The sequence below is a fragment of the Pleuronectes platessa genome, chromosome 13 (assembly GCF_947347685.1).
Source record: "Pleuronectes platessa chromosome 13, fPlePla1.1, whole genome shotgun sequence".
NCBI lineage: Eukaryota > Metazoa > Chordata > Actinopteri > Pleuronectiformes > Pleuronectidae > Pleuronectes > Pleuronectes platessa.
In genome coordinates this window covers 13,462,266-13,489,060 of record NC_070638.1, presented here as the reverse complement: position 1 = coordinate 13,489,060, position 26,795 = coordinate 13,462,266, and the positions used below count along the sequence as shown (strand labels likewise).

Sequence of the window (26,795 nt, the reverse complement as noted above, 5' to 3'; positions counted from 1 at the left end):
TATTACTTTTATAAATAAATACAATAGAATCAGTTTTTTCCAACATTTACCACAACTTGGTAAAACCTTGTTTTCCCCTCTCTGCCATCTCCTGGGATGTGACAGCTGTACGGTGCACGGTAATGTCAGCCCAGCCTCATTCAACACGTCTGACTGGCTGTCACTCAGTGCTTTTTGTTTTTTTCCATTCTCCAGCACCTGTGCTTGGCCGTCACACAGTTCAGAGAATGACTCTGCTGCCATCTCAGCAGAGGAACAACGGACTCTGTGACAAAGCTTCCCCGACGCTGCCCCGGGGACCATACATGTGGAGGCAGGTAGGTCGTTATATATTAACCAGGGTCAGAGGTTATGTTTCATCACTAGTGGAGCTATACCCAGACGCATACCAACGCAGAATCAGGCATTCTTCTTGTTTTGTGTGTAATTATATGCGGCGTGTATCCATCCACTTCCATGTCTCTGCAGTGCTATTGCTTCATCTATTTATAGCTGTTGGGACATTTTGCTCAGTGTTCATGTAGAAATGTCCGGCAACACATGAGGCTTACAGCTTTCACCTGTAAATGGGAAGGTCAAGAAGCTGCTTCAGAAGTCGACCTTTAACATGAAGCACTGATAAGACAATAGAAGTTACTTCTTGCCATTCATCATATATTCAGCATTTTCAGCTGAACTCTAACTGCATCTTCTGCAAATGTTTAAAAATACCACATCCTTTTGATACAAACTTAGTTTCGAGCTTCTTCCGTTTTCCTCTCTCCCACTCTCTCTCAGGGAAGGGATGGAAGAAAGCTATGAGACATTGGAGGAGGAGTTAGGGACATCAAGAGCAGATCCTCCTCGACACAAGCCTGTTCGACAGATCCACAGACCAGGTGGCGACACACATCCGAACACACACGTACACAGAATCTGTAATGCCTGCACATAAAGCAATCATCCATTGTATTGTCCAGCTCTATAAATACTTGGGAGCATCAGCGAAGGGAGGTGCTGAAATACGACTCCTTGTCAAAGTTAGCACAGTGATAATGCACCTTGGCCGCGTTGGACGGATGGTCGGGGTACAGATCGTTTCACTTGTCAGAGAACTGTAGTAGGCCTAAGTTCATCTAAGCACAATCGTGGTATTTTGGTAATAAGACTAGGGCTGGGTGAAATTATATTAAGATACCAAATTTCAGTTGATATCGATAATTATAATAGTTTCCATTATTATTTTCTACTTGGATCATTAAAATGAAACATTGGTTTAAACATATGTGGACAACTAAACTGTATATTGAGGACATGGTTGTTCAGGCTTTTTTTTTTTTTTGGTTTATGATACTGCACCCCCCTCAGCAACACTATTACTGTCTGTTTCAGAAATGTATGCTGCAAGGAAAATCAGAGAGGTTAGTTGGAAAATAACCAACATGAAAAAAATGTCCCCCCCCAGTGACATTCCATATCTATTTGATTGTCAACTACATGTTCCTCTCCAACAGGAAATGGCTCCAGCTTCTCAACAACCAAGGGCAGAACCCAAGACTTTACTCAGAGAACCCAGCTTCCCTAGAACACGTGAGCCATTTCTTTTATTCTCTGTAACCCTCAGCTTTTCAAGGACATGATTCAACATTGAAGTATATTAGCTGATTCATTTTCTTGTTAAGACGATTTTTAAGTTTGTATGGTGGGAGCAAGCAGGCTAAAAAGAAAAACACAAATATATCGATAGACATTTCTTGTAACACCCATAAAGTTAAACATTTTGCATTTCCACTTCAATTTTTGTATCAAAAATGGACACAATATAACATTAAGATTTACGGGAACATATCAACATCAAACTCTTGGAGAATAAAGTGAGAACACAGTTTGTCGTTCCTTTTCATATATTCTTCTCTTTTTTGTCTTCCCTCAGCATCCTTGCCAAAAACCTTGTCCGCCCAAATCCCGGCCCAGATAGAAACACCGTGGGAAAACGTCACTCTGAACCGATGCCTGTTTGTGGCCATCACCATCCTCGTGCTCACCTCGGGCTTTCAGAGGCTTCATGGTAAAGTAAACCATAAGGAAAGTAAAACGTGACGTACAAAAATGGCATAACTGCTGTTAATAAGTTGTTTCTTTGGAAAAAAAATACAGAAACTTTGCGTAGTCAGGGGAGTTTGCAAAGTCAGGAGGAAGAAGTTGTTGGACTGAAGGTGAGACGGTCAGAAACATTACGTCACAGAGGACAACCATCAGAGGTAAATTACAATTGGTTATCTATTACTTTGTTGTTCAATCTTAGTTTTACTGCTGCACCTACTTCACGTGTTCTCCCCCCTCTAGCCTCAGACATCTCTGTGGGAATTAATGTTATTGTGGCTGCCAGACCTTGATGACGAAGAGGATGAGGAGGAAGAAGATGACGATGTAGAAGTGATAAGAGGGAGAGCAAAGAGAGGAGCAATGGCACGAGCACCAAGAGGTTTCAGAAACAGGCCGCTACCAGACAGAAAGCTCACGAAGCAAAGAGATGGGAAATTAAAGGACAGGAGGGTCAGGAAAGCCAGGGGTGAAGAAACCAAAGACAAGAAAAAAAGAGATAAGGAGGAGGAACTCGAGGAAGCAGCGAGGGAAGAAGAGGAAGATCAAGGCGACGATGAGGAGATAGTACCAGAGAATAATAAAAGGTTGGAGGAAAGAGAGAGAAGAAAGAGACTCAAAAGGAATCATCTACAGTGATTTGATAACATTTACTAAAGGTGAAACCCACATTGATGCAAGATTTTCTAATTTGAATCTTTCAAATTCAATCTTTAAAGCTCAAAAGTCATCTATGCTTCCAGGACACAGAACGTTGTGCTCCAGCTTTTTGTTGCCATGTTTGATGGAGGATTCTGTTTGATGGCAATTCGATTCACCAGTGAAGTATTTGTCACTCCAAATACTCATGTAATTAAAAGATTTCTCTTATTGTTAAAATAGATACAACTTATTTCAGTCCGTCAGCTGTTTATCAAGGGTTCCAGCTCACTCAGCTGTTTGAAATGTGAAGCCGGAAATCTCAAATTCTTACAGAAGAGGCAGAATATGGAACATGGATCACGTTTGTATTTTAATCCAACATTTTGGATCCCTTCTCTTTCATCCGAGAGCTGCTTTGAAGAGATAAAAGGTCTTTGTGAATTTTCAGTTTTTTGTGATCAGTAGAAATTCTGAGACAATACCATCACTAGCTTAGTCTTTTCTTTTGTGTTTCTTATGCTCTGACCCACTCTCCAAATCGCTGATACATCAATTAATTTGTGTGTGATGTCTTTGGAAAATAAAGACATAAAGGGAAATGTTTTTCTCCTCATCATTTAATTATAAAAACAGACTCTTAAAAGACCTGAATCCAAGCATTTATACAAAACAGTACAGAGTAGTTATTACAATGTTGCAGACTGCCACACACATTTAGATAAATCAAACAAATGTATAAAAATGTACTAATGTGGACTTTAAACATCAACTGAAGGAAAAAATGAAAACTGAATGTACCTGCAGTGCCTACGGTGAGATGGGCTACGCAGGCAGGGCAGTGGGACTGCAGCCCATGAAAGAAAGCAAGCGTGATCCACTGATAGATGATCAATTATGAGATAAGAGTCCATCGGGAGGTGGCGGCCTCATTGGCATGGGGGGCATGGGCATCTGGGGGGCACCTGGGGCACCAGGTGGGAGTGGGGGGACAGACATCCCTCCTGGTGGGGGAGGAGGCATTGAATCATTCATTGACCGGGGTCCAACTCCAGTCATGAGAGGAAGGGGGCGCTTCACCCCTGCAGGAGGCACTGGACCAGTGGACTGGGGAATAGCTTTCTCCATTTTGAAGTGAAATTGCAGGAAGAACTGGAGGTAAAAAAAAAACATGAAAGATGGATAACATCACATATATCCTATTTTCTAAATAAAACACCTAGGTTAGCTTTGTAATAATAAAATCAGCTTATCAGTACCTGTTTAGTTTCTCTGTTCCAGTGGGTCCAGAAGCGGTTTTCTGCTTTATCAATTTCTCTACTGGGGACCTGAAGGACCAACAATAATGATGTCACCGCAGGAAGAATAAAATCATATAAAAGCAGAGAAACAAAAGAGCATCTTCCTCTCACCTTGAAGGCAATAGTCTCATATGGCTCAGCAGCAAGCAGCAGGTACTGCCAGCGACGATCGGGAGGCTCAATGCGCTGCTCATAGGCCGACATGAAACGGTGCCTCGGTCCAATTCCTTCAGCGATCTCCGGGTAGTCGATCTGATGGACAGGGTCACAGAAAAACAGATTGTTTACAGGTTTGACCTAATGTCCTTTCTCTGATGGATAAAACATCACATCAGCAGTACATATGAGGTGCTGTTTTGAACCCATTTTAAACTATTTTAGTGTAGAGATGCTATTTAAAACAAAATAATCACACAAAAACATAGATTTTGTGGGTTTTTAAACAAATCAATCAAAAGTGTACACTGTGAACCACAAGCTTGCTGATTCCTCTATAAAGAAGACAAACAGAATATGAGCTTTTGCATGCAGCACTGAATTACAGAGCAGTGTGACAATGAAAATACACAACATTTTGCTGTTAAATAATATAATAATATTCTCTACATAACCCAAATCCTTTAAAAATCAACAATTTCATGAGGATTCCCAAAGAACACAGACCTGGAAAAGTAAAGACTGCTGTCCAGTTTCTGAATCCCTCTGTTTGGTGACTAAAGAGGACAGAAATACAGATCATGTGTTAAAATACAATGTATGCGCAGTAATATTACCATCCACATTACCTAGATAATGTCTGCACTGATATAACCCATAGCCGGCTTACCTTTGTATCCTGGTCGACCGATTTTGACAAATTTCTTGACCTCAACTTTGACCTTGGCTGGAGCCGGCTGAGCAGGAGCTTCTTTTGCCTCTTTGGCTGCTCGTCGTGCTCTGATTCAAACAAAGAGTTTTCTTTTCCATTATTCAGTATTTACACTGGAAACATTAACTTTGGTTTCTCAGTGGTGGGCAAGTGAAGTATTGTCATAAACACAACATAAGATTAAGCAACTGAACCAAACCTAAGAGATAAAACATTTTCATTCGCAAGGATAAATTCAAGATGTGGACTCACAAGTTGGTCTGATGTTTCTTTCCTTGTGTGTGCGCCAAGTAACTTCCCTGTAATGAAGAGAAAAATTTTAAAAACAGTCAAAATATTGCGCTTTCAGGGAATTGAGGGAAGCTCCATTGTGTGTCCCCTCACCTCATTGTTATGAAGTGTCAGACAAAGCTTGCACTCATATGAACCCAAGTGATTCTTCATAAAATAGGGATCTTTGTTGATGTCAATTGTCTCCAGGGCCAGCTGCCGTAACCGCTCCCGTCTGTCTCGGTTACTCTCGGAGGAGGACGCCACCCCTCCACTCCCCGTCTTCCCTCCAGCTCGGTGCTGGAAGTCCATCTTTGCAAAGTTCTGGACTCAAACGCACAGCTGAGTGTCCGGTCCAACCTGGACAGGTCCTTCAAGCAGATCCTTCCCGATTCTCTGGAAAGCAAACGTCAAACATTCAGACATTTCTACCCAGGATGGACTCACATATATTACCAAACTTTTGTGACTTTGTTTAAACTGTATTGATAATTTACTTTATTGATCATGTTACAAAATAAAATTTCAATAATCGTTTATATGTTTATTTACGCAGTTGGTGAGTAGATAAAGGAAATAAAAATCCGTAATATGCTAAATTGGCCAAAACAGTTCTTGATGCTAGCTTAGTTTGCATAGGATCGGTCTAAGTACTGGGAAGTAAAGCAAAAGAAAACAGCAAAGTGAATCAAACAAGTATTTCCGAGTCACATGGAATGATATGGTTTAATACGTCACGACACAACAGCTTTCTGGAAAATCACTCTTCAAAATCCATTTAGCTGCAATATGCTAGCGGACGTTATGCGAAATGCTAACGCTAAGCTAGCAGTGTTAAAGCTCGCAATGAATGGTTTTTAACAAATCCGAACGATCGAACTCGGAGCGAAACGTAGTACGTGATAATAAGTTTGTGAATTATAGGACACAGTTAGAAGTATACACGAGGAAACCATATAAACAGCGTTCTTTGTCCAAAACACTCACCGAGTCCACAACGCTAGAATCACGCCACAGCAAACTCGTATTGCGCATGCCCAAGTGGCGTTCTCTACATCCGCTTATTTCGGCAGCTTCAGGCTTATTACCGCCCCCTGCTGGACTGGAGCAGAGGCCGGACTGGCCTGAAATATTCTTTGTCTGGTTTTAAGTGGAAGAAATGTAGAATTTAGCATCAACATTTTAAAGGAGGTGATTAATTAAATGCCGCATTTCCTTTTTTTAATTATATTGATGTACATATCATTATATTGGTGGCTATATATATATATATATATATATATATATATATATATATATTTGTGAATTGTGCCCTGAAGATTGAAATGGTTTATTTTGGATCTTAGACCATTCTCACAAAAAGTACTTTCACTTATTCCTCAAATCCTTGACTATAGTCGATGAGCTCACTTCAACTCATCAATGTTATTGTTGGAAAAGAACACACACTTCCAAACACAGTTCATCTTCCTGTGAAAATAAAAATAGACTGCAAGGAGTGATCATCGTGCCCCTGGGGTCAGACATGCAAAGAGAGCAAAATGTCTCCATGTGGTAATTTTGTCTCTGTGTGGTTGTTTTGTGTTTCAGTGTTGTTGATTTGTGGCCATCTTGTATATCTTTGTTTTCATTTCCTGCCTCTTGTGGTCACTTATGTGCCTTTTTGGTCATTGTGTGTCTCTTGTGCTCACTGTGACCGTTTGTACCTGTTGTGGTCATGTAGTGGTCATTGTGTGGGTCTTAGTGGATATTTTGTGCCTTTTGTAAATGTCTGTGGTGGCTATGTGTCTGTTTGTGGTCATTTTTTCTCTTGTGGTCACTTCTTGTGTATTTCTAGGTGTATGTTGTGTTGGGCTCTAGCTGGGGATCCCTCCAGTGTTTCTACACTCGCGGTTTTCCTAATTTGGCCCTCATCGGACGCCGTGCTGTTTCTAGTGAGGCGTGTCAGTGTACACGGAGCGGTGTGTGTGTGGGGGGGGGGGTCTATGTCCGGTATGTGTAACATGAAGGACAGGTCCGAGCCTTCCGTTCTCCATCAGAAATGACCAAACTCCCTCCGTCACTTTTGCGCGGCGGCAGATAAGGAACCACACGGTATTGGTACAAAACGTCTGTAGCTTCGTGCCGCTGTTAGCTGCTGCGTTGTTATGTCGTGGGTCGCCTGTAGCTCCGGTGTGTGTCTGTGACTACTGACGGTGGGTGTCTGCGTCAGTGATGCGGTTTAACGAAAAGGAGCTGGTGTTTCTGAGCCGGCAGCCGTCAGAGAAGGCAGCCGAGCTGGGGATGAGAGGACCCAAGAAAGGAGACGGTAACTGTTTATTCCACCCCCCCCCCCACACACACACAACTCTTATCTTCTGTCGAACGTCATGCGAGCAGCAGCTGATCTGTGGCTTCACACTGTAGTTCTCTCTAGTTATCTGCTGGTTGTTGTGAAGTTTCACGTCAACTCTTTCTGTCTGTTTTGAAATCAGTTGTAAAGAGGAGGCTGGTGAAGCTCGTTGTCAACTTCCTCTTTTACTTCCGGACTGATGAGGAGGAGGTGAGCTGGAGAAACACTCAAACACCTGATCAGTTTTAATCGTCAATAATAATCATGTTATTAAAGTCGTCATTTGATTGGTTCGTCAGCCGGTTGGAGCTCTGCTGCTGGAGCAGTGCAGGGTGGAGAGAGAGGACAGTCAGACTTTCACCTTAGGTGAGCTTCAGCCTCCTTTCGTTTTCATTTCATGTCAGGTGACACACACACACACTGACTGTTTACAGGACTGAGCTCATTGTTTGTGCAGATGCTATTCAAATTAGTATGCATTGTTGAATTTATCACAGAGCAGCAACAGAGAAATGAATTAAAGTCCAGTATTAATTGATTTATTAATACATTTCTTAAATGTACATTTGCACCATGGATCACCATTAAACTTGAAATATTTTGATGTGATTCCAGCCTTCCTGGATGAAGCAGAGAGGAAGTATCTGTTCGAGTGTGACTCAGAGGAACAGTGTGGGGAGTGGGTCGACTCCATCATCAAAGCCAGGTAGTCCTGACTACTCCATTTTTCCACCTTGAAACCACACACAAAGTTTCAACCTTAGATTAGCCCCATAATTTTTTCTGTGGACATAAAGACACCTGTACAAGGAAACAAGGAAATATGTCTCAGTCGTCCATCTCATTAACTATAGCCATAAAAAGGAACATTATAGAATTATTATGGTTACAGATGAGCAGTGATCATTACTTCTTTGGTGTTGTTATGCTGCAGGATGTTGATTCAACACTGTTACAAAACAAATGAATGGATAGTGGTCCCCAAAGACAAAATGTTGTACATTATGTAATGCATGATTAAGTTTATAGACAGGAGCTGAACTGATCACAAATACTTGCAGGTATAATCTTCACTGTATTCACTAGAAACTATTTTCTCCTCCCATGTCGAAATAACTCTTCTCATCTCCTGCAGTTACGAGTTCATGAGGAAGAATCTGGTATTTTATCGAACTGAAATCCACAGGCTCACTGGCAAGGTAAGACCCTTCAAAGCTCTAAATGCCAAACAGGTGGAGCATCTTCCTGTCCACACTCTGAAATACACTGGCAGTGTTTGTGTCATGCTCAGCTTGGATTGTGTGGGGTAAAGTTTTGTAATGGAGACTTGGGACATTAAAGTACGGTAAAGTACTAATGTGGTTATAACAGAGTTATGTAGTCATGCACCTCAAAATTTCTATCGTCACGTAAAGCATTATAGAAAACCATGTATGTTTAAAGGTCTTTTGCACAATTTAAATTACCAACTGCCATTAGAAGTTAACAGGTGTTAGCAGCCATCAGCATCAGTTACGGATATAACCTCAGTTGTGCCCCTTAGCATTATCAAGTGTTTAGGCTTGTAATCAACGATACAAGCCGACCTTGAGGGTACGCTGAGGCTAAAAGTAAATCTGACTGGCTACTGGACTGTATGGCAGTCCTATGAAAACCATGTGGCCCCCTCAGCAGATCAGACATCATTACTTCTCTGCCTTTTTAAACTAAACACGGTCCCATTTTAGAACATAGGAAAAGGATGATCAATAGTCTGTCAAAATGACAATGATGGTGTCAAGGAAATTCTGAAATACAAAGACAAAAAAGTGTCTCCCACACTGCAGGCCTTGGATTTTCATTTCATTGCTCTAAGTGAATTGAAAATATGAGTCCTGCAGTGTACACGCCCTTTGTTTGTCTTTGTATTGCTGCTTTCAGACATCAACTCTGGAAAATGTCTGGAGCGACTGAGATGGACATTTGATTTGTCACAAGCCGCCCCTCCAGTAAACTTCGAGAAAATGTCAGAACCAGTGCATGTCTGAAAGCTGCTTTAACTCATAATCTACTCAAACTACTGCCCTCTCTTTGTTTGGATGCATGTGTAGATTTCTGGTTTGTGCATCAATTAAATTTTGCCCACATCACACACCATATTTTGAGGTCTCAAAGATCTCAAAACTTCCCTACATCCAGCTGAAACTTTGGTGCAAGTCTAGACACCATTCTGGGAAAATGGTAAACAACTGTATGTTCTTTTTTCTTATTTGTCCTTGAGTTTTGTGTTTATGTGAACTAACTTCTTTATCCAAGATTTAATTATATTCAACAACGGAGCATTTGTTCGGTTGCACACTAAACTGTTTTCTTACAGTCTTTGCTCATGGTTTCTTGTCCCTGCAGGACCCCCTGGAGCAGTATGGTATATCAGATGAGACGCGCTTCCAGGTCAGCAACGGGCTGCCACTTACGCCTGGTGACACCTCCTCCCTGTAGACCAGCGTTCTGCCATTCCAAAACTCAGTCCTCACTCATTTGAAAGCCATGGCATTACTGTGCACACTCCAGACTATTAGAATTTCAATGCTTTGAATATAGTTAGTCTTGCTCGATACTTCTAGCAGGGTGTCTGATAATCAACTACTTCTCTTTAGTCATTGCTGGTCATTACAGGTAACACAGGGCTTGAGTAAAATCAACGCTGTTTTATTTTTGGTTTAAGGGACTGTTCTTGCCACTTTATCTTCAGACCTCTGCCTCGGTTAATCAATTATCTGTATAAAATATGTTTTTTTACTGTGTCTACTACTGGACAAGCTAAAAATTCATGTGATCTGATCTATTCTGATGATACTTGTCTTGTAGAGATGGGAATGTGACTTTCTATCAGGACTATTTGTGAAATTAGCATGACTGAGAATCAGTTCAGGATGTTAATGCACACTGTTGAGGAAGTGCATGGCCAATTCAGTAAAAAACCTTAGGCAGTCTTCAATGTCTTCATTTGAGGTGCATGAGCCATCTGATCTGCTCAATTGAGCCACACATTTAACTCCATAAAACTTGTGGGGAAAAAGATTTTTAGCAGTCCGAGTATGTATTTATGAGCCCATATATAATATTTAGTTTTAAAAGGACTACAATTTTGCACATAATACTTAACTTGGTTTTAAGGGTTTTTTATGATTAGAATTTCCGTTAATTCACTTGAACCTACTGTACCTTTCCTGTGGCACTTTGATTGTTTTAGGTAAGCTGTTGGACCACGCTGAGAAACAAGGCTCTTGACATGATTTAAAACATATATTATTTCTTTCTGTCAGTGTATTGTAATCATGAGCTCTAATTTTGCTCTCAACCACATTTCACTGCAGGCCATTGCTGTATCCTGCCGATAGGTGAAATATTTACTTCACCAGTCAACAGTCTTAACCACAAACAGGATATGTCATTAAATGTGTCTCCAGTTTTAAAACCTTTTGCACATGGAATGTCTTCATTCTGATTTTACTTCATGTTAGACTGTATGTTTCTTCCTATAATTTTTTATTAATAAAGCCATTTGAAAGCTACTGTAAATCCCTGCACGATGCAATGTGTCAGTCAAGATTGCAACATTGGTTCTTTTTCAAATTATTTGGTACACAAACACACATTCAAACTAGTGTCTCCCACGCTTCAGGCCTTCAGCTTTCACTATTTCATAACGCCAAATTTCAGCCCTGCAGTGTACGAGCCATTTGTTAGTCCTTGTTTCACAGTTTTCGAAACTCGAGAACTTGTCTGGAGCAACTGACATCTGCGTCCTTCAGAAATGTTCCAGAAAATGTGTGAACTTCAGTGCGTGACTGAAAGCAGCTTATATCCGCTCATACTTAAGGGCACTTGCATCCCACACTGAATTTTGATAAAGGTCTCAAACCAAATCCACCCGGAGCTTTGGTGTGTGATAATACCTCCCTTTGTGTGAGTGGTAAAATACTGTATGTTCCTTTTTTACTTGTGTAATCAGCTGATTCTGGGGCCCCACCTCTCAGCATTGGTCCCTAAGTGTTTCCCCTTGACAACCCTTCAGTTGAATATTGAGCTACTGTCAGCAGTGGATTCAAAATGTCTTCGGCTTGTGTTCAGCACATAGTTTGAGAGTCGCAGCGACCGTCAGTGATGTGAGGAAATGTGCAGATGTGAATCGGTGGAGAGAAGAAAAGAGAGAGAACAACTGGTGCTAAAGAGGAATAAATACAAACAGCTGTTACATTTCCAGATGTTCTTCTGTGTGTCAGGAATCCAGAGTGTTTATGATGCACACGCTCACTCACGCACGCGCTTCCCCTCATTGTTCACCGTGAATTCAGAGGCAGCTGCGGGAGGTAAATAGTGTCCTGATAAAGAGCTCCTGTGTGCGAGCGTGCGTGTGTATTGGTGCGAGAGAGAGCGTGCGTGCGTGTGTATGAGACAGAGATAGCGCGTGTATGTGTGCGCGTGCGTGTGTATGAACCATTGGTACGAACAAGAGAGATACGTTTCCTTAGCAACGGCCAAATGTGAGATTCAAAAAAGCCGTGACGTCACACTCTTCCCGTGGTGCTTAGCGAACCCAGATTGAACCATCGGCTGAAGGAAACATTTACATCTTATATGCTGCGTTTTTTAATAGTAAAAAAGCGTCGAACGAAAAACTTTCTACTGGAATCGACGCAGCGAGGAAAGCTAGTTCCAGGGTACGTAACGGAAAGAGCGCATCGAGGCGCACAAAGTGTGAAAACAAGTGCAGATGGTGGACAAACAATGTTGCTAATGGGTTAGCAGGACCGCTAGCGTATTTTACCGTAGGTTAGTCATCTGAGCTAGCGTTAGCATTAGCATAGCTCCGTATGCTGCATTATTAAATAATATGTTCTCTGTTTGCAACATTGCATTGTGATAGACAGAGTTGTTGAGCACTTTATCGCCGCAGATACATCAGTGTGGGGGGTTTGTCCCCGGGTTGTTTCTACCAGTGTGTCCTGAAGGTGACTGTGAAGTTTGTTTTGTCGTTAACATCCACTTCGATGTGATGACGTTCATTAACTCATTTATGTACCTTTTTAAAAACACACCCGGCTGATACGTGTGATCGTTCCTCTCCTGTAACACAATCACCAGCTCTTCTTCTAGCCTTCAGGTTGTTGTCATTTAAACTAACAGTCATAATAGACATTTTGACATGTCACAAACACACAGGTTTGTGTATCTGAAACTACCGGTGGAATAATCAAAGGGCTGGTCTGCACAAATCGAACAACTTGAAAGCCAATCATTGTCTCAGTGGCTCGTCAATCAAATGTCAAACCTTTGCAGATTCCAGCTTCTCAAATGTGAACACTCTGTCCTCGGTTACTGTGCTCATTGTTCTTTCGATTGGGACGTAAATGTCCTCGCTATGCCTGCACAATACATACGCTTTATATATATTTGACTTTTATTTAGAATTCAGTAAGCCGGGATAAAGCTCTCCGTTAGTCGTCTGCCATCTGACACTGTTGTAATTTTATGATAGTGTTGATCATTTTATCATTTTTTCCAGGTATCATGGATCAGGACTATGAGTGCAGGCTGCTCAGGCAGATCAACATCCAGAATGAGAATGCAAGCCCCGTAGTAAGTAAAGAATACGATCGCTTGTTTTTTTTGTCTTTTATGTCCCTGTCATTGTGCATTTTAACTAATTCCTCTTTAAAAAAAGGGTGTACACTCGTGACTAGTATAATAATTAGTCTGTTAGTCATCATCTTGACTATAGTATACTGTTTGCCCCTCCCAAAGTGGATTAAGTAGTAAAGGTTTTAAGATGGGCGGACAGGGTGTTACTCTGTGTTGGCAGCGTAAATACTGCAACAGGCCAGTCTCTTTCATTTGACGGTGTCACTAGTGTTGAGTGAAAACAAGACCGTACCAGCCAAATGACTGGGTTTTGTGAATGTTCCCTCCTGTTGTTACCGCCTTCAACAAATGCACCATCTGCCACTTAAATGATCGTCCTGTTTTGTCATCAAGTTTTCAAACCACCGTCTGAAGCTTGTTTGTGTTTGTCCTCTAGTCAGAAAATGCTCTTTTCTCTCCCCCTCCTGTTTAGAAAGCTGTAGGTGCTGCACGAGCACTAACACCCACCAGCTCCCCCCTGTCCTCCCCTAGCAAGCATGGTGATCGCTTCATTCCCTCCCGGGCAGGAGCCAACTGGAGTGTCAACTTCCACCGCATCAATGTGAGTCTGCTGTGAAACACCCAGGCCGTCAATGTGTTCTACATCCAAAAGAACAATGATCTCTGGATGAACCTAAAGTTTTAGCATTTTCCGTCAATTAGTCTGTAGTAACTTGCCCAAATTAAATTCTAAGATTTGGTTTCAGAATGGTTAATAATTTGTGTCAATTGTTTTTGCAGGAAATTGAAAAGTCGCATAATCAAAATAGGAAAACCAAAGATGGCACGACAGACAGCAACAAAGGTAATGTATTAACTTTTGTTCTTTTTTTAGGCATTTCATTCTTTTGGGCTGTTTGAACTTTTCACAGATGGCACCAGTTTGTTGCTTTATCTAAAAGACAAACTGAAAACTCTTGATGTTCCCTCGTTTTACTTTAATTGTAGCCTTTACGTATGTTGTGTATTCAGAAATCCTGCGTATTATGACTCCAGAGATAACATAAACCTTCTGCAACACCAAAATTAGAGGGTATACTGTTTTCAACAGAGCTAAACCCACCAAAAAAGGCAATTAACTTTTTTCCATCGTCAGTAGAGGAGTCTGCCTCTCACTTTTCCCCTCAGTGAGTCATGTTCAACATCATGAATGAAACTGTGGCTCTCTCTGGTCAACGTAGCACCTCCACTCAGGTCTCATGTTTCCATCACTGCTGATCAGAGCCGATGAAGACCTGTACCTACTGCAGAGTCATTTGATCCAGGTGTGAATGCCGACTGTATCCATTCCCGTTGGAGACAAAAGCCAGATGTTGGCGGGCGTTAGTGGGTTTTCTAACGAGTGGAATAGGGTATAATAACGATGATATTAATAAATCATTTTTTAACCTGTGATTCTCAGCCCCAAACACGGATATTATTCTTTGTTGTTGCTGGATATTTAGTGGGAGTTTTCAGCTCATTTCCACAGGTATCTCTGTCTGCTGGGATCTGAGGTGATCCTTTGACCCTCTTGTTTCCTAAGTATAGGCAGGCTCATGGAAACTGGAGAAATGAAATTGCAAAGTGAATGATTTCTGTCTCTTCCTTCAGCGGATGGGCTGGCATACTCGGCTCTGCTGAAGAACGAGCTGCTAGGAGCTGGTATCGAGAAAGTCCAGGACCCGCAGTCAGAAGATCGCCGCCTGCAGCCGTCCACTCCTGCCAAAAGGAGCCTTTTTAGTGTAAAGACCGTTAACACAGCTCTAACTTTATATACTATACTGGTTTTTGCTGTATTTTTCCTGTATCTATAATCATTTGTTTGTGTTTTTAGTATTCTGTCAGTACAAAGAGAGCTCTGCCAGAAGAGGATGGAAATACAGTATCTCCATATTCTCTATCACCTGTCAGTAGCAACAGGTAACACCATCTACCCGGCTGCTCATCAGACGTAAGCTCTCCAATTCAAGAGGAAAAGACCCTAATATCCCTCCCTCGCTATTTTGTGTTGTTGCATTGCAGCCAGAAACTGCTACGGTCGCCGAGGAAACCAACGCGCAAAATATCCAAAATTCCTTTCAAAGTTCTGGATGCTCCAGAGCTTCAGGATGACTTCTACCTCAACCTTGTGGACTGGTCCTCTCTGAATGTGCTCAGTGTTGGACTGGGTACCTGTGTCTACCTGTGGAGTGCCTGCACAAGCCAGGTGTGTGTGTGTGTGTGTGTATATGATCGTACTGAAGCCAGGCGGCCTGTTGAGACTTAGTATTAACATCCGTCCTGACAGATCTGATAATTCTTTGTTCATACCTGGTATTGATAAGCATCTTAAACCACTATATGTAAATAAACATGACTGTTATAAGAGACAAAATTATTATTATTTATTTTACTCATTTTGAGTTTACAAATGAGTCTTAGTGTGTTTGTCTGTGGATCAGCAGGAGTGAGAGAGAGAGATTGAGAGAGTGAATGCTGATATTTTTAAATGTTCTACCAATTTAAGTCAAGTCCATTTTGGAATTTGGTCTGAGTGATAGGATCTCAGGACGCATTCGGTGCGTTGAGACCTGAACTTAACGTCTGACCACTTGTGATCGGATTACTTAGGACAAATGTTACTTCCAGGTCTGAATGGGGTCAAAGAGACCTGAAGGAGTGGCCTTCACTGTGGTTACAAACAATCTAAAAGTATCAATTTCTCCCTCAAATGTTTCTAATCATACTGGATCTGTACATGGGGGCTTTTATTACCTCTGTTACACATGAACTAAAAGAGTATTTAATTATAATGGAACTGCTTTCTGGTTGCATTGCAATCTTTTTTTCTTCTTTCCATTTCTTTAGGTGACACGTCTATGTGATCTTTCTGTAGAAGGAGATTCAGTAACATCGGTGGGCTGGTCTGAGAGGGTGAGTTTCTCAGTTATCTGTTGTCGTTGAGGTTACACTAACCAAAAGAAAAGTAAGGTTGGAATTCACGAATATTCTGACAAAGAGACACGGTGTGTGTGTGTGTGTGTGTTCCGATTCGTCCTTTTGTGAGCTACTTTTTTTTGTTGCCATTTTAAGTCTTTATACGTCAGTTTAATATTAAAAGTTTGCTGTCTATTTTTAGGGTAACCTGGTGGCAGTAGGGACTCATAAAGGCTACGTACAGATCTGGGATGCAGCAGCAGGAAAGAAGCTGTCTGTACTAGAGGGACACACAGCCAGAGTGGGTGAGTAGAGCGAGGCTGTCGTGACGGAGGCAGGTGCCGGAGTTGAAATATAATTGCCTTCGTTTTCTCAGGTTCAGCAACATCTCTCATTCATGGTCAGTGAATAATCTTCGCTTGGATGTTTTATTCTCTGCTGCCAGGTGCGTTAGCGTGGAATGCCGACCAGCTATCGTCTGGGAGCCGGGATCGGGTGATCCTGCAGCGGGACATCAGAGCCCCGCCTCTCCAGTCGGAACGCCGCCTCCAAGGACACAGACAGGAAGTGTGCGGGCTCAAGTGGAGCACGGACCATCAGCTGCTTGCCTCTGGTGGAAATGATAACAAGGTACGCTTACAGAGAATCTCACCTGTACTTCTGCACCAGCATCTCGTTCAATTACCACTAACTTATTCCTTTCCTTCCCCTACTTGTTTCATTCTGCAGCTGCTCGTGTGGAACCACTCGAGCGTCCTCCCGGTGCAGCAGTACACAGAGCACTTGGCTGCAGTGAAGGCCATCGCCTGGTCTCCCCACCAGCACGGCTTACTGGCCTCTGGTGGCGGCACCGCCGACCGCTGCATCCGCTTCTGGAACACTCTGACAGGCCAGCCGCTGCAGTGCACCGACACCGGCTCTCAGGTCTGCAACCTGGCCTGGTCCAAGCACACAAATGAACTGGTGAGTGTCCTCAAGTCTCTGATCGGGACAGTCCTGTTGTGAAGAAGATGCAGAAGCAGAAAAGTGTGCATTGTAAAAGGAACTACATCTTTGATAAATTGTTAATGATGTTACCTGGAGTCAGATGAGAAGATTTCAACCATTAGCAAAGCCATTTCACTGAATCTCATATTTTCAATCATTTTCAAATGATCCTGCAGGTCAGCACTCATGGTTATTCCCAGAACCAGATCTTGGTGTGGAAGTACCCCTCGCTAACTCAAGTGGCCAAACTCACAGGGCATTCCTACAGAGTTCTCTACCTGGTCAGTATACTGTTCACTGTGTGTTTGTTTATGTTTGTCAGGACGTCGATCCAAGGTTACAAAGTACGATAAAGTAAAATACGTTGAAAAGACTTGAAACAAAACCGATTGTGGATAAAGGAAAACTACCAGAAACATGTGTTCTCTAAAATGACCTTAAGTGATAGTAGTATTTAGATTGTTCATATATTTATATAACGCAGGTTAATGTTAACTACTGAAAGTTTGAATTATTAAACACCCATGATCACTTTCTTTCTCTGAACAAGCAGCAGCAAATCCACCCACACAAAAATTTGATTAGATCGATAAACAAGACTAATGAGCGGATTACATGCTGTTGTTAAACAGACTATTCAGTGTATAATAAAGAGTTGTGTGCAGGCCATGTCCCCTGATGGAGAGGCCATTGTGACGGGGGCTGGGGATGAAACTCTGCGGTTCTGGAACGTCTTCAGCAAGATGAGATCCACTAAGGTATTTACTCCATTTGTTCTCACTCATATTAATGTCTTGCTCTTTGTTGATGTTGTGCTTTTCTCTGCTCTCCATTTGTTAAATCTCTCTTCGATTTCAAAAACTGTATTACAGTTTTACTATCTATCCTTGATATTTTTTCAATGGTCTTTTTACTTAATTTTTTTGTCTCCCTCCCTCCTTCAGGAATCGGTGTCGGTGCTGAACCTCTTCACAAGGATCCGGTAGTGAGCACGCCCCTGTTCTACGAGGGGAACGAAGGCGGGAAGGGAATTCTTTGTTGCATGTGTCGAGCTGTAAGTTGACGCCCTTCTTTGAGTCTTCACCTCGGTTGTCTACGGAGGACCTCCCCTGGATTGCCCTTAGTTTATTGAGCCGAGCTGTTTCGCTGGGAGGTTAGAGGATCAGGAGTGTGGAGGGCAGAGGACAAACATTCAGTACACACAGTATTCCACCTCCTCCTGAGTAATGGTGGAGCCATTGCCTCCTCCAGGCCACCAGAGAGCTCTGAAGATGAGGAGGATTTTAGGGGCTTTATGTCCCTGGTGCGATTTATGTTTTGTTTACAGACTGACGTTGTGCGTACCTGCCAAATATTAAGTTTGTCTTTGATTGTCTATTTATTTTATTGCGTTGTTGTTGTTTTTTTTTACTTATTTTAACCCACATTCTTACTCGTGTGTTTGTTTCCGAGGCTGTTAGATCCCCATTATGGGTAACTGCAGTTTTTGAGCGTGTTTGGCTTGTTCAGGTTTACATAAACATCGAAGCTTGTCTTTTTGTATTCTACCGACAGGCAATAATATCTCATGTACACTGATGACAGATTTCATAACACTGTGCCATTTCAAGGAATGATAACAGTTGGACGAATGGGCCTCATCTCCTTTTTTTAAACATGACCGTAAGTTCATTTTACTTAAATGATATTAAGCCCTTTTGGCAAATATTGTTTCTAAAGAGAAGTCGGCACATCTTAGAAGAAAGTAACACCGTACTGTAGAACAGTCGCTTACAGAAATAATTAATGTTCAAAATTTAAGATTTTAATGTGACATGTGTGTAAGTCTTGTTTCTTAAATGATAATCAGGAAGGAAAGTAAAGAAAAACACTTGAGTTTATCAGAGGAGTTTGAAATGGTAACTAAAGTGCACAGTTACAACATTTCAAATCGGACCAGGCAGCTGTATTGCTGCTCTGTGATGTGTCTGCTAAGATATTCACGATTGGGGCACTTCAGACCATTTCTGTGTTGAGCAGTCATGCTCTTATTTTTTTTTTTAATCAAACAAAATCGTCAATAATCCGTAGCATTATTTCCAATTTTTTTTTTGTTTTGTTCTTCCCCTGTATGAATGTTTGATTCAGCTAGCGTGCCACATTTAAATGAATGCTATTTATTTGTGTTGTGAAAGGTTCTTGTACAGAGGTGGGATGTTTGTTTACTAATGTTATCTGAGGGAAGGTGAAGAGCAGGTTCACTGCTAAACTCTGTGGAAATTTACTTTAATACCACTTCAACATCAAGACGATGCTGCCAACTTGAATTACAGAAAGAATGTTAAGAAGAAAAAATATTTCTGTACTGAGAGATAATCAACAATTAAATGACCATATCTTGTACCTTATGTCGGTCGCTGTTTTATTGTCCCATTGCCAGAGAGTGGATGTCAATAAAATCAGGCTGCTGCTGAAATCAGGACATCTCTCAATATTTCACTTCCTTAATCTGTCTGTGGCACTCATCCCTAAGCCCAGTCATTTCCTAGGAAGAGGTAAATCTTCATCAACATCACACAAACATACAATATATATATATATATATATAAAATAAATATTCGACACTGGAGAAAATCCTTACCCGAGTACTTCATGGCTTTGTTTAGGACTATTTTTCAACTGCAGATTAACACACATTGAAGGTTTGAGTATTCACAACAGCAGGATGTAAAAACAGGATCAGACCATTGCTCTTATTTTCATTAAGAAGAACATAGAATGTCGACCGAAAGGTTTTATTTCAAGTTCAAATCCCAAATTGAAATACTTTTGTTAATTCAATCTTTCTTCGTGTTTATGTTTTTTCTTCTTTCCCTTGTGTTTTGTGAATTGTAAACTGTATATTATATTTTTCTAGGATTAGATCATAGCCTTTATCTTTAATGCGTCTGCACATCAAGTAATGCTTCTCTGACAAATAGATATGTAAGATACTCAAGTTGTCATATCGGAATAGTTATCATACTAGATACAAGATAAGTATAGACCAGTGGCGTACTTAAAGAAAGTTAATAAGTTTCTTAGAAAGGTGTAGGGCCACCATGATCTTCAGTTCTCCATCTTTGAAGCTTTATAATCCCTCATTTGGTGTTTGATGAGGAATCTAACACATCAGATCAAAATCTCCAATAGATATTTACCTAATTGTGACTGTGCTAACTACTCTATTCCATCAAACTCGCATGTTTATATATTCTGCTGAATTGTTTGGTGTCGCCCTTTGTTACCTGTCTGAATGATGTGGCTTTTTGTGGCGTCAGAATACAAAATGAACACCAGAGGGAGCTCTCCCATGAGCAGTTTCAACAAACACTGCTGTCACCCCACTTGCACAATCAACATCATCCGCCTTAAAAGTGAGAATCTGATTCAGAGCTCACTAGAGGAAAATCGCAAAAGTAATGTTGCCTGCCTGGGTAACAGGTTATGAGGAAGGTCAAACATCCCAGCAGACAGATAACATCACCACAAGGTTATTTGATTTCACTTCATCCTGAGTTTAGGACCACGTTTGTAAGGAGAGTTTCTAAAAGCCGCAAAACACCCCGTGGCTTCACCTTGTTCCCTGGAAGTCTGTAAATATTTATTATATTCCCAGTCCATCCCACGCAAGCATAGTTTTGACCCAGAGCATGAAAAATAACAAATGTTCACCACCTCCCAAAGCTCCCACACGTCTGCTTGTGCCCTGTGGCCCATCCAAACCCACTCTTACACATTTAAACAGCAAATGGATTTTTATCAGTGTAAACAACAGCTGGGGGCTCTAAATGCACCAAGAAAAAAAAAAGGCATCTTCAGTGATTATGCTCCAGTGTTTTTGACAAATTTGCAGACAAAAAACAGCAAATCGTCCCCGACCAGAGCTGAAATTCACAAAGGAAAGAAGAAATAATGAAGAACACCAATTTCAATTTCATGATTTCAAAAAGTGAAGGTCTCTATCCTGGAGGGATTCTTTTTTTTTTTTTCCTTTGGTGATGAAGATCAGGTACCCTACGTGACTCAGCTTCTCCAAACACCACAGAGAGCCCGAGCCTTTTCTCCCCCTTCAGACTCCATTATAATGTCATCTAAATAACACGCATGGTCCATTATAGTGATCAGATAAATCACCTGAATGGAAGACATTCAGCAAGGCCTCCCAGCTCATCTGTGGCTCTCGGTGGGCAGATGTTAACATTAAGCCCTGAAAGAAGAGGGGAGAACAGAGGGGGATGGCTAATATGCATAATCCTACCTCCTGATGTTTCTATCAAGAGGGAGAGAGAGCGATGTTCGTTATACAACTAAAGCCTCACAGCACAGAGAGCAGGATCTTCCCCCAGGTTCCTCGCTAAGCCCGTCTCTTGAGTTGCATTGATAAACAGCCTACGAGGGTATCAAAGGAACACGGCCTTTGTGATAAGTAATGGTTGCAGCCATCCAGACTCCCGTTTGGTCATTTTGTCAGAGGGAACAGAGCACAGAGAGGGTCACTCGTGTGCCTTATGTACAAATAGACACTACCGTCCCTCACCCCTGAAGCACCTTTGCAATGATAAATGAGTGGCGTGCTTTTTTCCACAGCCTGTAAACTGTAATGAGCTGTCGTCTGGCAGGTGTCAGAGAAGATGCTCTGATTCAAATAGCTCCCTCTGGGGAAACAAAGGGATCGCACAGCAACATTGAGATTTGGTGGAGGCAGATTTCATGAAGATTTTTGGGTTAAAACATGCCACACACGCGAGGCTGAAGCAACGGGGAACATTTGGTCACGGAGCCATTTATTGTTTTTCTTGGGAGGGAAATGAAATTGAAATTGTCCTTAAATTAACCCCCGCTGTAATGTCTGCTGTCGGCTGATACTACAAAATAAGCAGGTTCCAGTTTTATTTAGTAAAAAAACTCCATAGTGCCTTAAAAATATATATTAAATATTAAATATTAGTGCCTTAAAAACAGTTTTCTCTGAGTGTCACCACAAATCACTTTTGGTTTTTGTATTTTTGGTGAATAGACTCACATTGAATGAGGAGCAGGATTCTTCATGTCTTTGTGCACATTTTTTATTACGTTTTGCAATAAATCCGGAAACATTTTGAGTTATTTCCTATTCTTGTAGGAGTGTATGTATAAAATAGTCTATACGTACATATGATATATATACATATTATATGGATCCTTCAAGACTTCTATAAGGCGAATCAATATATCTAATTCTTGACAAAGGTTTTTAATATTAAATGCCAATTTAACAGTTTTTTTCAACCTCTTCCAAGGAGGTTATGCTCTTGTATATGTTATATATTTTTTTGTTTATTTGTTTGGCTGTTAGATAGCAACATTACTCAAAAGCTCCTGTATGGATTACCAGGAAACAGGATTGGGTCAAGAATGAAGCCACACGTTTTGGTGCTGATCCTTGTCAGGGGGCGGATCCAGAATTGCCTTTACACTTTCTTCAACATTGTGAGATGAGGCGTATTTAAGGGACCGATATCTAAGTGTGTTAAATGTGGTGCAGCTTGGTTGAAATCATGGAGACAGTTGGGCCTGGTCGGAGGTATACGCTCAAATGAGTACTATTTCAGTTGTGATAGGGCTTAATCTATCTACTGCTTAAAGACAGAATTAAGTCATATCTTCAAATTTCAATGAGTTCATGTTAAAGGGGGGAAATGCTTCCCACACATCATTGTGTTGGGTGTCCGAATAGACTCCCACCTTATGACAGTGACAATAAAGCTTACCTCATGTAAACAGGACTCTCGGGACTAATGCAGTCACTGTTACTCAATACAAAATCCAATACCAGTGATTTCCCACCAAACCTCTAACTGGTTCTCTACCATCGTACATTTACTGCTTGAATGTCAAGAGGTTAAATAACAATTAGTAACAATAAAAGTTGATTAATATTATTCCAGAAAGTGATTTAAAAGTGGTACAGTGAGAGAATAATAGATGAGTTCGGATTATCATCTACTATAAACTGCAAAAGAGACTTCTGACAATTTCTCTCAATGGACAAAATGTTCCAGTTCCATTTTCTGATTGAAGTGTAAGGGAAACCCTATTTTAAGACAAGGTAAGATAATACTTCATTGATTGTTATATTGTTTATATTATATATAATATAAAAGTAGAATGGATTCAAATATTACTTTATAGGACCAATAAGAAGAATGAAAACATTGACACAAAAAATTACAGCGGTACACAAAAATGACGGTAGTCAGTATATTGTCTAGTGATGTGCTTGAGCTTGTTGTGTAAACCAACTTTAAGTGATGATGATCAAAGTGGTAGCAATGAATCACATATGGTTATGTACAACAGAATGAAAAATATAGTAAACAGAGCAGCAATATGGTCCAGACTTGGATATATAATATATCATACATTTATAAATCATGAGCTCATCTTTGGCTACAACACAAAGACGATGTTAGCTCTGAGAAAAAAGCTTATAAATTCATTATTTTATGAAGCAGTTTTTAGGCATTAATTGAAGTTTTACAGTCATTTCTTGTATTTACTGCCTACTAGGTTTATCCTTGACTGAACAAACTATACATACACACATTGTGATTATATAATGTGCATATAAAGTGTGTAAATGTATTCTCACTGGAGGGTAAATCAGAAGTTGTGTTTTGCAGCAACTCATCAATTTGTTGTGTTGTGTGGTTGTGCAGGTCCCGAAGCCCTGCAGGTGTGTAACATTTCACTCCGGTGGTTTCCATTGCCAGTTAATTAGAGGCCTAATCTGGAACTCAACAGTTCAGCTTTAATACAATCACATCTGTTCTTATGGGACGCATGATTTCAATTGAGTATTATGCATATTTTCTATTTCCTTCTATTTCCATATATAATTGACTCCATCTATGAAAAATAAGGAGTTCAATGGCATTAATTAGGGATGTTCTTGTGTATCTACAGGCGCCCCAGCCAAGACACTTACAATCTATAAATCAACACTCACTTCACAACGCCAGTGAGGAGTAGGATGCAGTATGGGAGACAAAAAATAAATCATCAGAAGATTTTAATCATGACATAATTTCAGACGATTCTCAATCATGAGCCGGTATTGGTGACAAGCTGTTTTCTTAAAATAGAACCCAGAGGGGTATATTCCATCCATGTACACCCTGGGTCTCCATATGTTTTATTCATACGCGCCCTTATAACCTTCATATAATGTAATTTGGCTGCTGCTTTGGGGCCGCACCCTTAACAAGGTCTGGAGGAAAAAAAGGAAAAGAAAAAAAAATGGAAAAGAAAAAAGAGAAAGCTCGTCAATTGGCCTCCTCTCTCAGTCGTCACTCAGCAGCGACCCGCCCCCGCCTTGTTCTCTCCGGGCAGCGGACGTATATAAACGCAGCGCTCCCGTCCCCCCTCCACGCCAGCCTACCCAGTAACATCTCCATACGACCACCATCATTACGCGGAGCTGTGGATGATGGGAGGGCGCACAGGCTCCCCGATTCCCTGAAAGAAAAGCCCACACAGCACCTGTTGTTCCCCCCGACGATGAACGGTGAGTGCCTCTCTCGTGCCGGAGGGTTTGTGGAGAGGATGCAGGGCTGGTTATTTCTGCGGGATGTCAGTGTGTTTGCAGTGCTTCTTTTTTTCCATGAGAGATGACAAATATGATGAAGAAAATGGATGGAAGAGGAGGAAATAGAAATGGAAATGAAATACCAGCCGCTTCCTCCTCTTCCTGCCTCGCCTGCGGGTGGTGGTGCTGCTGGATGAGGGAGGAGGGGAGGGGGGGGGGGGGGTGAATGTTTATCATGACATGTTGCGGTGATTTGACAGATAATGTGACTGAGATTTGACTCCAGATCAGCACCAGCACCCGCGAAACAGGATGCACGTCGCACACCAGAGGTCGACCTGGCTTTAGAGCCTCCAGAGAGAAAACTTCGGTGCAGCAACAGGTGGCCTGGTTTTTTTCTTTTTCTTTTTCTGCGCGGGCCGGAGTCGAGATTCTGAGGAGGAGATGGACGCGGAGGAAAAAAGTAGGGCGTCATTCAGCACCGACGCGCTGGACAGCTCCCTGCACGTCGAGGGCTGCTCACTTTCATTCAAAGCTGCGATCAAACACGTTTATTAGCTTTTTTTGAAATCACGCTGACGTGTCTGCTGATTATTAACACAACCAGTTCAATGCAGGAAGCTAAACTGGAGATTTTACCAGTGGCATATGCTTGAATCTCAAGAGCCAAAGCAAATTAAGTGATTATTTGTCTTTAATCAATACCAAATTGAAATTACTTTATTGGCCATCTGCTGTACGGGTGTACTCTTGTTGCCCTGCTCAGCACTCCTCTTTTCTCCAGTTTGCACTCAAGGACCCCCTCCTGCTCCTCCTCCTCCTCCCTTTCTATCCATCCTTCCTCGCTTCCTACCTTCCTCGCTTCCTTCCTCTCACTAAACTGTCCCCAGCTTCCCATCCCCCTCTTCCACTGACTCCCAGTCTTGTTGCATAGCTACCAGCTCAGAAAAATACTAGAGATGCAGGACAATCTGTCTGTCTCCTCTCTCTCCTCCCTCCCTCTCAGTCCAGTTGTGACTTATTGTGTAGAAAAACACACACACACACACATACACACAAAACACTGTTGTGAATGTTATGGGTTCACACTTCTGTCCTTTTAGTTTTCAGCTTTTAGAGTTTCCATTAATTACAATTTGATATTTTCTACGTGTTTTGCTGTGACCCCCTCTATCTCTGTTTCTCTCTTGCTCTCGTTCTCTGTATATGTTTGTTCCTCACCTCCTCCTCCTCCTCCTGTCCCCCTTTTTGAGAGGAGCTGAAAGGTTAGCATTACAACAACAAAGGGAGGATGGAATGTCAACAGGCTTCAGAGAGAAATAGGTTGAGGGGAAGCACAGAGACAGGAAGTGTCTCCCATCTCCAATATCTAAAGTTCACAAGCTATCAACACACCTCTCGCCGGTGGTCTAACGCTCTGCCTGCTCCCTCCCTCCTAATACTGGTGATATAATCAATATATGTAATTTTTTTTAATAGCAGTAGAGTGGAGGGAATGTTGAGGCGTAAGTACTTCGAGGCTCGGTGGTGTAAAAAACTTGTCCCTTTTTCTTTTTTATTACAGATTGAAGCAGTTGACGTGGACAGTGAAAGGAGGGGACGAGGAGGGAAAGTGTTGGTGGTGCTGAGTGGAAGACTAGTGATTTTGTTGTGACGCTGATGATAGAACAACAAGTCCCAGTCTGCCTCTCAGCACAAGCAAGGCTCTTCAGTCCACGTCAGCCTGCACGCATCGTACGTTCAGAATCTGTTTGCTGGCTCACTGGTGGCTTTATTCAGAAAAACGTGAAATCTGCCCTTTAAAACTCACGAACAATTTTCTGATCCAGCCCTGATGTGTAACGTGTGTATTCAAATATGTTAATTACACTCAAAATTGCAATCAAAAGCATCATTTAACCCGGTGATATTCATTGAAAGCTGCTCCATAACCCTGGGGAAATTCTGTAATAATGACACACAGGAGCACATTTGACTCAAATAAACTGGTACTACTGTTTTCAGTTCATGTGTAAATGTTCATCCATTAATCTGTGCTGCACCTCACCTTTTGTATATGTGAAATAAAAACCTCTCAATTCAAACCTCTGTTTCTGCATTTTCTCACATCAGTACCAACATGACGGTTAGACCTGAAATCCTCTCATTCAACACACACTGGATGCA

General features: G+C 41.5%; 4 protein-coding genes across 5 annotated transcripts; 3 read left to right on the top strand and 1 right to left on the bottom strand.

Moving 5' to 3' along the window:
- Positions 1–209: 209 nt before the first annotated feature.
- Positions 210–3,323, top strand: LOC128454425 (junctional sarcoplasmic reticulum protein 1). Of its 2 annotated transcripts, XM_053437837.1 has the most exons (7): positions 210–317; positions 778–878; positions 1,372–1,400; positions 1,494–1,569; positions 1,913–2,047; positions 2,137–2,240; positions 2,326–3,323. In XM_053437837.1, the coding sequence occupies exons 2-7, from the start codon at positions 785–787 to the stop codon at positions 2,719–2,721; spliced, it is 834 nt and encodes a 277-aa protein (XP_053293812.1). In that variant the 5' UTR covers positions 210–317; positions 778–784; the 3' UTR covers positions 2,722–3,323. The 2 variants fall into 2 exon arrangements, with proteins under 2 accessions (XP_053293812.1, XP_053293813.1); XM_053437838.1 differs by lacking the exon at positions 778–878 and having other exon boundaries at positions 226–317.
- sf3a2 (splicing factor 3a, subunit 2) lies at positions 3,324–6,289 on the bottom strand. The gene is made up of 8 exons (XM_053437836.1): positions 6,148–6,289; positions 5,275–5,556; positions 5,143–5,189; positions 4,849–4,958; positions 4,686–4,735; positions 4,134–4,274; positions 3,981–4,049; positions 3,324–3,873 (listed from the first exon to the last, which is right to left on the bottom strand). The coding sequence occupies exons 2-8, from the start codon at positions 5,470–5,472 to the stop codon at positions 3,613–3,615; spliced, it is 876 nt and encodes a 291-aa protein (XP_053293811.1). The 5' UTR covers positions 5,473–5,556; positions 6,148–6,289; the 3' UTR covers positions 3,324–3,612.
- A 797-nt stretch (positions 6,290–7,086) lies between these two features.
- plekhj1 (pleckstrin homology domain containing, family J member 1) lies at positions 7,087–11,046 on the top strand. Its single transcript, XM_053437532.1, has 6 exons — positions 7,087–7,468; positions 7,635–7,702; positions 7,792–7,858; positions 8,108–8,198; positions 8,628–8,691; positions 9,878–11,046. The coding sequence occupies exons 1-6, from the start codon at positions 7,375–7,377 to the stop codon at positions 9,968–9,970; spliced, it is 477 nt and encodes a 158-aa protein (XP_053293507.1). The 5' UTR covers positions 7,087–7,374; the 3' UTR covers positions 9,971–11,046.
- A 964-nt stretch (positions 11,047–12,010) lies between these two features.
- Positions 12,011–19,423, top strand: LOC128454230 (fizzy-related protein homolog). The gene is made up of 14 exons (XM_053437531.1): positions 12,011–12,195; positions 13,041–13,114; positions 13,590–13,718; positions 13,898–13,961; positions 14,750–14,880; positions 14,973–15,058; positions 15,161–15,344; positions 15,986–16,051; positions 16,257–16,359; positions 16,500–16,684; positions 16,784–17,017; positions 17,218–17,322; positions 17,707–17,799; positions 17,986–19,423. Exons 2-14 carry the CDS (start codon positions 13,046–13,048, stop codon positions 18,025–18,027), a joined length of 1,491 nt encoding a protein of 496 aa, XP_053293506.1. The 5' UTR covers positions 12,011–12,195; positions 13,041–13,045; the 3' UTR covers positions 18,028–19,423.
- Positions 19,424–26,795: the final 7,372 nt, after the last annotated feature.